Raw genomic sequence first — 12,805 nt, forward strand, 5'->3', positions numbered from 1 at the left:
GATTCCTGATACAACAGATGTATATTGAATTATTGCAGTTGTAACAGTACCGAAGAAGCAAGGGGAAACAATCATAAATACGAAACTAACTGAACACCTCAAGTTCACTAATGTGTGTTTTGAATATGATTTTTTTCTCTCCCCATTCCCACCCCTCTCCAGCAAATTATTTGTACACCATGGAACATTAACAATCAGTTTTTATAAGTGCACAGAAATGCCCCTTTTTTACAGTAAAATGTTATCATGCCTAGTCTGAAGTAAACAACAGAAGTAAATTCAGATCACAGCTTCAAAGAATTTTCACATGCATATGAGTTGTTTCTTTCAATCGGTATACGAACTGGATGAGCCATTTCTCTCTCCTTTGACGTCTGCTGATTGATGAGTTCATGTTTTATCAATAGGAAAAAAGAGAACACGTTATCAAAACTGGGTCCATCCTTAATTTTGCATTTGGCTGGAAAATAAACTGTCTGGTGGTATGTATCTTTATTTTTTTTAAAGGTATTTTATTAAAAAGATTCTTTTCTACATCCCCACGGTAAGAAGTTTTAATGGGAGACATTTCATTGTGCTCGTACAGTAAATGAAAAGAGTCACACAAGAGTTTATTCCAGAAAAGGTCCAGTTCATATAGAAATTCCATTTGGTTGTTCACTGCACACAGTTCAATATTGAAAACTTAGAATACTTTGTATCTCTGGAATCCTTCCATTATCGGTGGCTGTTCTGTTTAGCCCAGAGATATAGCCCTCCATCTTCTGAATCTTGACAGCTACTCAATGGTCTTTTTTCTACCTGTTTTATAAAGCAGATACTCGGACGATGTTTCCTCCTGAATACTCTGGAGAATCCTGTCTATTGTCTTCTTCCGGAGTAGTCACAGGTGGTGTTGGGATGCTGATTATTGCTGTGGTTACATAAGGCTGCTCACAGTTTAGTTTTACACATTCTTCCATTTTGGCATTTAAACTGGATCGACTAGAGATGAGAGAAAAACAGATACAAACAAATCATGTAAACCGTCCATCTGCTTTAGGGTTTTTTATACAATTCTAGTATGTCAGAAAATAATCCAAGATGCGTGTTGGTCAGGTCACATATACAGAAGACTTTATATTGTTTGTTTGTTTGTTTGTTTGTTTAGATTCTGCATTTATTATTTTTAGAAATAACTCAAGGCAGCGAACATACCTAAAGCTTTTTCAACCTCTTATTTTCCTCACAACCCTGTAACCTGAGTTGGGCTGAGAGAAAGTGGTTATCCCAAGGGCAACTAGCTAGTTTTTCATGCTTAAGGTACCTCAGAGTGTCTTGGTTTCTAGCTTGGTGCCTTAACTGCTAGATCAAACTGTATGTTAGATGCTTACTGTTTCTGAATATCTTTTTCTTACATCTTCTACATTTACCTAGCTCAAGTGGATAAATTTGGAAGTGCTAAATAAGTTTAGTCTACTGTTTTGGAATGGTTCATGGCTTAAAAAAAATCAACTCATGTATAATATTGATCCATAATGAAATGAAGGAACTCATACATTAGCTTTAATTACACAACAGTTTAAAAACCAACATAGCTTTGAAGAAATGTAGAAATATTTAGAGACTGAAACTCAGGTGGACGTGCACTCAAATAAAATGAAAGTTGGACAGTTAATATATTGAACTATCAGTTGTAAGAGGAAATCTGACTAAATACATTGAGATGCATATTTAAATAATTATTTATAAACTAACTTCCACTAGTTGGGTCATAGGAATGTAATTCCCCGGGGGGGGTGTTGGTAATGTGACAATGGGCGTGGCCAACTTTCTTTTTTTTTACTTTTAAAAGCATTTTTTCTACAACCTCTTCAGCCGAAGAGGTTGTAGAAAAAATGCTTTTAAAAGCCTCTGGCGATCCCAGCTGAGTTGCCTGATCGTCAGAGGCTTTTCTTTTCTTTTAAAAGCATTTTTTTGCCTTTAAAAGAAAAGCGTCTGACGATCAGGCAACTCAGCTGGGATCACCAGAGGAACCTTTTAAAAGCATTTTTTCTACAACCTCTTTGGCTGAACAGGTTGTAGAAAAAATGCTTTTCAAAGCCTCTGACGATCAGTTGAGTTGCCTGATCGTCAGAGGCTTTTCTTTTCTTTTAAAAGCATTTTTTTGCCTTTAAAAGAAAAGCGTCTGACGATCAGGCAACTCAGCTGGGATCACCAGAGGAACCTTTTAAAAGCATTTTTTCTACAACCTCTTTGGCTGAACAGGTTGTAGAAAAAATGCTTTTCAAAGCCTCTGACGATCCCAGCTGAGCTGTGCGATCGTCAGAGGCCTTTTTTTTACTTTTAAAAGCATTTTTTCGGCAGAAGAAAAAATGCTTTTAAAAGTAAAAAAAAACAACCTCTGATGATCGCACGGCTCAGCTGGGCATGTGGTGGGGGAAGCAGGGATTTTTGCTACCGGTTCTCCGAACCACCCGCCGCCATCGCTACTGGATCTGGTGATCCGGTCCAAACCGGGAGCATTTCACCCCTGGTTTGGAGGAAAAAAATATTCTCATTTTCATTACATTCAAGGAACATTTTCCCAAATAAGTTTTTCTCAGTGCAGAGTTTGCTCCGCCCTGAGTGACTGTTGCCTAAGGAACACAATACATTTCTGTCTCTTTGAAAATCATCTTATCCTTGTGAAATTCATGGTGATTTGCCATAATGAAATCATCAAATTTCATTTACAATAAAATATAAATTGGAAGATATAATGAAAAAGTACTGCCACAAAGGCTCAACATTTTACACAAAAGAATCATGTAATGAATATTGATATTAAAGAAACTCATTCACTTCTGTCCTACAATTTAAGCATTCACTTCTGTCCTACAATTTAAAAGGCTTTTTCTAGAATGCTTTAGACATAGCTTGACAGTTTAGCACCAGCAATTTAAAAGGTACCCACCAAATTCCTACATTAAATACATTTTCAGCCACTTTTTAATTTTTTAAAAAATTATGCTTTACCTTTATTTGGAGGGATCTGTGTTATGACATGATCATGAGGAATGATGTTTTTCCTTCTAGTAGAGATTATTATTTGAAACACAGCAAGTACAAATAATCATGTATACATCTTGCTAATTTTTTGCCCTGGAAAATTTGAACATTTTATCAAATATACCTATCAAGAGCACTTTTACAACTGAAGTACCTGTTTGACAGAGGTGTTCTTTCCATGCATCTGATCTGAATAGTGCTGAGTTCTTGGACACTACTTGGACGGCTACTGATTATATTGGTGTTTGGGATGCGGAATGTCTTTTTATGTCGTCGGGAACAGCAAGAGCTTGTCACTCCTTGTTGAGAAGAAAGAGAAGGACTATGGCTAGATTGCCGGTTGACTGTAGAAACCTCCATACAGTTTTCTTCATAGGTTTGCTCATCCACAAAGTCGTGATTCTGGGCCACAGACACAGAAGAAAAAGCAGCAAGAATTGACATGGTAACAGTGACATATGCAAGGTACTTATATTTCATTGGCAGCAATTTTAACTATAGTTATAGGCCTGTTATGGTGAACCTATTTCTTAGCATGCCACAGGTGGCACACAAAGCCATATCGGTGGGCATGCGAGTGTTGGTCTAGCTCAGCAAGTGGGCTGTTTCCAGCCTCTGGAGGGCTTTCAGGGGGGTGGGGGAGGCTGTTTTTGCCCTCCCCAGGCTCCAGAGGCTTTCTTGGGGAGGGTAAAAAATGGGCCTACCGGACCCACTGGGCCATTGTGTGCCAAAAACAGGGGGACCGCGGGGTGGGTGGATCACGTGCCCATGTATGGGGGGCGGGGTGTATTGAATTATGGGTGTGGGCATGCGTGCACCCCCCCCCCCCGTGCTCCCCCTGCTTTTGGCATATGATGGCAAAAAGATTAGCCATCACTGTTATAGGCTGTTTTTTTATTTAGTTCTTGCAGGGCCATTCTTAACAAGAAGTCAGAGCCCAAATACTACTGAGTAAAAGTGCATGGCATTTCAGGTTAATGAATGGAATTTTCTTCCAAAGTACGGTATAACAACCCCCTCATAGCTACTAACTGGATTTAAGCAAATCCTCGGGTTTGAATTTCTTAAACTTAACAGAGCAACAAAAGCAATTACTTTTAAAATGAACTGAGTCTCCGAGATTGCCTGAGATATATGGAATTGCTATTAAAAATTACCAATTCCAATATATTACCTACAATAAGACCAATTTAGGTCCTCTAGTTAACGCCATGCTGCATATTTTGGATCCTGTTGACAGCTTGCCTGAGATATTGTAGATAATTAAAACAATAAAACAATGTATCTGTGCTAATCATGCTTGCTCTCAAAGATGAAGGGAAAAATTGGGAGATAAAAAAAAAGAATATTTGAAAAGAAAAACAATACTTTCTCCTGTGTCTTTCTCTAATAAAACAAAAACAATCAAAAGGATCAGAGGTATTTTTTTGAAGTTATTTGAAGAATGATGAAATTTAGCACCGTGAAAATATATAAAGGTCTGGTCACCACCAACCCACAATTCTACAAAAGAGCAGGTGATACCTCAAGAGAGGTAACCACTTGACCTAATTTCAAAGAGCAAATGGAAACCATAATGTTTAAAATAATATAAAAACTAAACAAAGGCCCAATATAGATAGGATCTAGTGTTTTAATCTCCTACAGATAAAAATGAAAAGCAGAAGTACAAATATTAGAACCATATAATTGATTTCAAAGTTTACCTCCCTTCAACTGAAGGAAACGTTTTCCAAGTTCATTCTTTTAGATGAACAGCATATTGAATCCAACCCAACAATTGGTCATCAGAACTGGCAGAGAGAACCTGAGCTATTAGTTCAGGATTCCCACTCCTGGTGTGACATTCCCAATAATCAAAACAACTGCAATGATGAGCTGTTCTTGGATCTGTTTCTCTTTTGGCATTTCTTTCAGATATAAGAACCAAGGAATATGAAAAGGAGCAAGACGCAACATATACTTTGGACTGTTAAACAATAGCTATTGGTGAAGCTCAGTGACAAAAAATGTGGATCACTATAGTTTCTTCTTGGCTGCCCATGTGTAAATGGAAAAATCAGCATAGCATTACCAAAGCATGGAGCAGTTCTTAAAGCAATAAGATTAACCAACATATTTTTTGTTTGTTTTTACAGATCACAAGGAGGCTGTCAGTTTATCATCTTACCGTGGTTTTTTCCAGACAGTGAAGCAGATGGTGGTGCTGGATTTCAAAGGAAGAACCAGATTTGCTAACAAAGGCCTCTTGTTCTTCACCACATAGCTGTTAATATATTGAATGTTACATTATTCTCATTTGTGAAGGAATAGGCTTTAAACTAATTTTTTGACTTTAAAAAGGGCCAACCACTATAATTATCTATTATGGACATATTAAATAGCATAAACTTTTTTTTTTTTAAATCTGATTCAGTTTACTTTTAACTAACTTGATATAAAAGTCAAGACGAGCAAGTCACTGTTCACTGAATGTTTCAACATGACATTGACCATCTCAAATCAATCCTTGGTGGCTTTTAGACAAGCGAACTTTCCCCAATCTGATGTCCTCCAGATTGTGGGAATCAACCTCCCATGCCATCTGGGAATTAAGAGAGTTGAGGTTCAACAGTTTTGGAAACAAACCCCCTGAGGAAAAAAACAAACCATTATTGCATTTGTCAAGTTATATCAATGGGGCCAACAACTGCAGGATGAAAGCACTGATGTGAGCGATCCAGAAAAAAAAGCCATTCAGTGAAAAGTTGGACATGATTAGCATCAGTGCTGTTCTGAATAGAACTCTCTAGAATAATCCTGGGGAAGTTCATAGTATTTCAATGAATAACAATAACAGTAAAATGTTAATTCTAATTAGCTACTGAAAATTTCCTGCCACAGTTTAAATGTGTCAAGTAATTGAGTCTTGTTTTCCTTTCCCTTTTCCCCCCTCTTCAAGGCTGTCCTTCCATTTGAATGTTCTTGTCAATAGGAGCGATTGTCATTTGAACTTCATTGCTTTAAAAGTTTTCTATGCTGCGTTATAGGAGAAAAAGATATTTTATTTATTTTATTTATTTTATTTATTTATTTATTTGTCGTAACAATATATACAAGCATTGCATAAAGGATTATATAATATATAAACATATATATGAGGAGAAACAAGGTACTATAAACGTATTTATATATATAGGGGAAGAAACAGTAGGACAGAAACGGTAGGCACGTTTGTGCTCTTATGCACGCCCCTTAGAGTCCTCTTAGGAAATTTCTCCCATTCAACACAAAACCCATATCAATATTGCTACTATCTGCCAAATAGCATCTTAGAAAGTGTACAAAAATCAGTATAGCAGCAACAAGCAATAAAATCTTGTTAAATAAATGAGCTCCTGAAGGTGAGGGAACAACTGAGTCACACTTAGTAAAGGAAATCATTCTAAGAATTGTTCTAATAAAGGACTGGTGTTTTGTTGTTTTTGCTGCTGCTGCTGCTACTTCTGCAGTCAGCTACAACTCAAATATTTCTTAGGCAGCCTAACAAAATGGTTTAGTTAACTAGTTAATTAACTTTTGGATTTCTACCTTACTCTGCTTACTATGGGAAGTCCTCAATTTACAATCATTATTGGGACTAGAATTTCTGTTTCTAAGCAAGGCAATTGTTAAGTGAGTCACAATGAATTTTATAACTTTTTGCCACAGTTGTTAAGTGAATCACTAAAGATGTTAAGTGAATCATGAAGTTGTTAAGTGAACCCAGCTTCCCCGATTGACTTTGCTTGTCAGAAACTAGCTGGATAGGTGACAATTGGCAATCACATGGCCCCAGGACGTTGCAACCATCATAAAAATCTGCCAGTTGTCATTTTGAACATGTGACCAAATAAATGCTGTGATGGTCAGAAGAACAAAGATCGGTCACTTTTTTCAACTCTGTTTTAACTTTGAACAGTCGCTAAATGAATGATTGTAAGTCAAGGACTACCTGTGCTCTATTATTTCCTGCTCCATGGATGTACTGGACAAAAACCCCTGCCATTATAGATAATGAAATAAAAGCCAGAGGCGATCCATTAAAGGATCAAGGAGGAAAGAGAGTTTGAGCTAAAGATTCCTCCAGTATAAGAGAGCTCAGAAGTTACTTAGTCAAAATTTGAAATCTCATTGAAATTAAAACCAAAGGTGATTTATGGTAGAGTTTAGAACAGTATGTGAATTTTGTGTGTATGCATGCATGTATCTTTGTTTAGACATATATGTGTGGCAAGGTAAATAGCCCTCGGAGGACAATTTTAGACGTATGGGAACTACATGACAAACTCACATTCTCCATCATATATTAATTTGACTTTGCAGGTCCCAGAAACTCAACTGGGACATCTTGCCTAAACTGGACCTGCAAAGCTCTTGCTAGTTACTCCTTCTTCTGCCTGAGGGTGACTGTCATGGTATATTGGAAGGCAGCCTGACATTTTTCGATATGAAACAGACAAAAGATTGCTGGGCTATTATTAAATAAATGATGTTTCTGGATATAGAACACAGATTGCTCGTTACCTGCAGCTGGTTACTGAGGAAGCCATTTCTTTTGCTCTGCATGTAAGCATTTGCACTCCCACTCTTTGCTGCACGGATCCTTGCAAGTCGGGCTTTCTGGGGCGGTGGGGGGGAGGGAGGAAAGAGAAAGAAGTGTCACTTGCTTTTATAGCCCTCATATTGTTTTCAAAGAAAGGTAATACAGCTAATTGAAACGATTTCTCCTGAGTACCCAAGCTCTCTAATCACCAAAGGGCCTCTTTCAACTGGCTCTCCAGGTGCAGCGTTTCACATTTCCAATGCAAATGATCAAGAAGCATTCATTTCTCAGCAGGCAACAGCCCACAAGAACAATGCATGGGCTTTGCGTCCATTTACACCTTTCCACATTAGACGGATTGTTTCCCCATTTCTACAGTCAAGGTCATTGTGTCACCGCTGATACCTGGAGATGAGGAACCCTGCTGTCCTATCATTTTACTTGCACCATTTCTGAGCCATTAAAAAAAAAAAGCTCCTTCAGAAAAGTGGACAATATGAGAAGGACTTTAGAGCTGTTCAACCGCAGAGAAGTGTCATATGTGGTGATTCAGAAAAGCCTTATTTGTACAACCCAGTGAGAACCAAACCTATGGTTCTCTGTTTAACTGCTGGGAGAAAATTTTTTGAAAGCAGTACGTAGCATAGAGTGGTTTAAGTTACTTTTTTGGATGCACTCCAGGGTACTAAGGGATTTGAACAAAGACTTATCAAGTTGTCTCCTTTGATTTGCCACTATCAAGGGAGTCCAGTAATTTCCATCTTGAAGCAGAAACAACAGTTATAATTAATACATGGGAAATATGCTCTCTTCTCATTAGGCCAGAGAACACCATGAAGAAGTAAAAAGCCTGTGGACTGAGAAACGGCAATCTAAGGAAGTCATGCTAAATTAAACTCCCAAGTTCTCTCTTTTTACTTCATTTTCTTTTTTTTTAAAAGGACTCTAATGCCACAACTGAATAAGCAGCTTTGTATTTTGTCTTAGGTGCTGAAACCTTATGAAAAAAAAAATCCTTCTAGAGCAAATAATGGTATAACTCTAATTAATCTACTGTATGTCCAGTTTGGACTTTCTCTCTTGCAATTAGAAAGATGAGGGACATTTGTATATTACATTTCACTTTACACCATAATTAAAATCATTTAAAAGCAATCATAAGATTGGGAAAGGGAGGGCATATTCTCACACCAAAGGGGCTCTCTTGGTTTACCAACTTTGCTTGATAAGAAACACTCTACCTTAATATGTCATCAAGATAAAGTTTTAAGTAATATAGCAATAGCAATAGCACTTAGACTTATACACCGCTTCTTGGTGCTTTTACAGCCCTCTCTAAGTAGTTTGCAGAGTCAGCCTCTTGCCCACAACAATCTGGGTCCTCATTTTACCCACCTTGGAAGGATGGAAGGCTGAGTCAACCTTGAGCAGGTGAGATTTGAACTGCTGAACTGCAGCTAGCAGTCAGCTGAAGTAACCTGCAGTGCTGCATTCTAACCACTGCGCCACCTCGGCTCTATCACTCAAATATACTGTTTTGTACCTAAAATACAAATAAATTTTGTACAATGAAAGTTTCCTTACAGAGTGTACTGGATGCTTCCGTAGATGCTTGATTAACTTCAGTTATGTTACAAATATAAAGTGGTGCAGAAAATAGTGATATACATTCTTTGGGTCTCTTCCTGGATTTAGACATAATAATTCTATACACACATGTTCATCTTTGGCTAGTTCATTGATACTGCATTCTGAATTTGTCTACAGCAATTACATTGTCTGAAGTATTAGCAGTGGTGGGATTCAGCCAGTTCGCACAACTTCGGGAGAACCGGTTGTTAACTTTCTGAGCAGTTTGGTAAACTGGTTGTTGGAAGAAATCATTAGGGCAGAGAACCGGTTGTTAAATTACTTGAATCCCACCGCTGAGTATTAGATATGGTAGTAACCTAGAGTGGGCTTACAGTAGTGAAGGTGGAGCTCCTGGGTTCAGCCTGTCAATAACTAGGAAAAGACCTAAGTTGACTTTGTAGATGGTGTTCTCTCTTCTGTTGACAGACCACTGCAGCCTACTCATGGCTGCTCTAGGTTGCATGAAGCCTTTGTTCTTGAAGCCGCTTTGGAGAATCCTCTTCTGCAGCTTCAACTATGTGAAACCTATTCTCACATGATTTTCACAGGTTCCATGCAAGAGCACAGCCACTTTACCCAACTTCCAGAAGGTATGGAGGCCTCATTCTCATATGGCATCTTCTGAAAATTGTGTGTGAATGTGCTTTCAATTATAGTTATTGTCATATGTTGGTAAACACAGGCATATCATCTGAAATATTATGGTATGCTACTTTTGACATACATGTCATAGTTTCATCATCACTGGCTTAGAGTTTTGTAAAGATTTCACAGATTTCTTTTACAATTCTATTTAGGAAAACAAAATTACAATTTTGTTTTCCTAAATTTCTTACATCGATAAAACAAAACTTCCTATCCTACCCTCTAAATCTGATAAGATTTTAATATCTATTTCAGTGGACAGAATTCTTCTCCTTTCCTTAGCTATCACCTGATCCTTTGGATTAAAGTACTTGACACTATGAAGTTAATCATGGAAAAGAATACAAAGCCCCAAATCCACCATGGTCTTCCTCTTATTATTTTGCTGCACCATGAGAGATTGGGAAAGAAGAGGGGAGAGATAGTCTCAACTTCCTTCTATGATTAACTTGGCCATGGCAGCAGGAAAGACACTACATTCTTATCACTGATGGAAGGTAACAGAGTGAAAGACTAATCATTACCATGTAAGTACCAGGCTTCAGAGGATAATTAGAACTGCAAAAACAAAAAAACAAACAAACAAAAAAACAATTGCTACCAACCTGTCTTCCATTGAGGACCTGTGTACTGCACGAATCAAAAAGAGGGCTGTGAAAATATTTACCGACCCCTCGCATCCTGGACATAAGCTGTTTCAACTCCGACCCTCAAAATGACGCACACCACAACAACTAGACACAAGAACAGTTTTTTCCCGAATGCCATCACACTGCTAAACAAATAATTCCCTCAACACTGTCAAACTATTTACTAAATCTGCACTACTATTAATATTCTCATCGTTCCCATTACCCATCTCCTTCCACTTATGACTGTATGATTGTAACTTTGTTGCTTGTATCCTTACGATTTATACTGATATTGTTTCCTGATTGCTTAATTGTACCCTATGACTATCATTAAGTGTTGTATCATTAAATGTTAATTTGTACCCTATGACTATCATTAAGTGTTGTAAGTGTTGTACCTTGATGAAGGTATCTTTTCTTTTATGTACACTGAGAGCATATGCACCAAGACAAATTCCTTGTGTGTCCAATCACACTTGGCCAATAAAAAAATTCTATTCTATTCTATTCTATTCTATTCTATTCTATTCTATTCTATTCTATTCTATTCTATTCTATTCTATGTCATTATTAATTGAGCCTGAAAAAGTTTTTCACATATTCTTGTTTTTTTAAAAAAAATTGTTAATCCCATATTTTTAATCCCTTAAAATCTGGTAGTTATTAAGAAGCTCCAGAAAATGATCTTGGTTTACGTATTTTTGCAATTTCACTTTGAAAAGTTCAGTTGCAAAAGGCAGACTCAACTTTGGACTTTGGTAAATGAAAATCATGGGCAAATTACTTTTTTGTTTCTTCCAAATTCTAGACTGCAAACCCCTTCTCAAACTGATTTTTTAAAAAAACACAGAAAGATAATAACCAAGGACTTGAGAGAGTGAGAGACCGAATGATGCTTGGAGCCAAGATCTAAGGGGATATCAAGATAAATCAATGGGAATATTCAAGCAAGAGCCTTGAGGCTACTGGTTCATGATGGCTAGTTTTAATCTAAGAGCTGTGGTGGCGCAGTGATTAGAATGCAATACTGTAGGCTACTTCTGCTGATTGCCAGCAGTTTGGCAGTTTGAATCTCACCAGGCTCAAGGTTGACTCAGCCTTCCATCCTTCTGAGGTCGGTAAAATGAGGATCCAGATTGTTAGGGGCAATATGCGGACTCTGTAAACCACTTAGAAAGGGCTATAAAGTACTGTGAAGCGGTATATAAGTCTAAGTGCTATTGCAATTGCTATTAATGGAATTGCATCACCAGATCTGAGTATCAGTCTGGGTTCTTTGCTACTTGACCCCTGAATTCTGAGAGTATCTTGGAAGGTCTTTTTAGTGAGGCCCCTTAAGTGAGATATGTTTTAGGATATGGTTTTCCTGGGTCCCCACTATACTAAGGGCTGTGTTGATGATACTCCTAAAGAAATCTTAGTGAGATGCAGTAATGCTATGTTCCTTCTTATATCACTGTATCAATTCCCTGACCTGGTGGAAGTCATAGATGAAAATACAAGTTAAATTAATTTTAAATGAGAATTCACAAAGCAATGAATGCTGGGATGTGTTTTGAATCTTCATTTCAGGTGCTTTGCCAGACATGTTACCAAAACTACAAACTTTCAAGCAGTTTACAACTTCAGGGGGAAAAAATAACAAAAAGGCAGAAGAAACAACTGGCACTGTTTATTCTGACACCAGCTGAATACACCATTATACTCTTCCTAAACAGTACAAAGTTTGTGTTTCTGATGGGTTGGGAATGCAATTTTTAGGTTGGATGTTTGTCCCCTCCCCTGGCTGGCACAGTATGTGAACAAGAGTAATTTAGAAGGCAAGGAAAATAATAAGAAGGTGAACAAAGAAGACAGCACATAGTTTGAAGTAAAAAAAATGCTTCAGCTTCTAAGTTCTGTAAATTGAACAGCAGGATTCAACATTGAAGATCACAAGCTCCATTAGAAAGGGTCATTTTCTTGGCATCAAAACAAGGGCAGGCAATAGAACAGCATCTCTTAGGCTCCTAAAATGTGAAAAATTGTTAACTTCTCCTAGTCATTTTTGTAGCAAAATCCATACACATGATGCAGCTATTCTAAACTTGTACTCCATTTCAAGCCAGACACTTTTGATACCCGAAGTCAAATACAGAGGTATATTCCCAAGAATTCAATCTAGGATAGTTTAAGATGTAAAATGAAGAGGTCTAATTGAAATATTTTTTCAAATTATTTTTTAATGAATACCTTTCTATGACTTACTTGGTTCCCATGGTCAAAGTTTCTTTGCTAAGGCTGCCATAGAATCAAATAAATC

At 37.4% G+C, this 12,805-nt stretch overlaps 1 protein-coding gene across 1 annotated transcript in view; it reads right to left on the bottom strand.

Moving 5' to 3' along the window:
- Positions 1-806: 806 nt before the first annotated feature.
- The window catches only part of KCND2 (potassium voltage-gated channel subfamily D member 2), a 366,738-nt gene continuing 354,739 nt past the window's right edge, over positions 807-12,805 (bottom strand). The window contains exons 3-6 of the mRNA XM_058191430.1: positions 7,576-7,671; positions 5,201-5,296; positions 3,185-3,432; positions 807-984 (exon numbers count right to left, since the gene is read on the bottom strand). Of these exons, the coding sequence (XP_058047413.1) occupies positions 807-984; positions 3,185-3,432; positions 5,201-5,296; positions 7,576-7,671 (618 nt within the window). The remainder of the gene's footprint in view (positions 985-3,184; positions 3,433-5,200; positions 5,297-7,575; positions 7,672-12,805) is intronic.

This window comes from Ahaetulla prasina, chromosome 7, assembly GCF_028640845.1.
Source record: "Ahaetulla prasina isolate Xishuangbanna chromosome 7, ASM2864084v1, whole genome shotgun sequence".
In the NCBI taxonomy this organism is placed as follows: Eukaryota; Metazoa; Chordata; class Lepidosauria; order Squamata; family Colubridae; genus Ahaetulla; species Ahaetulla prasina.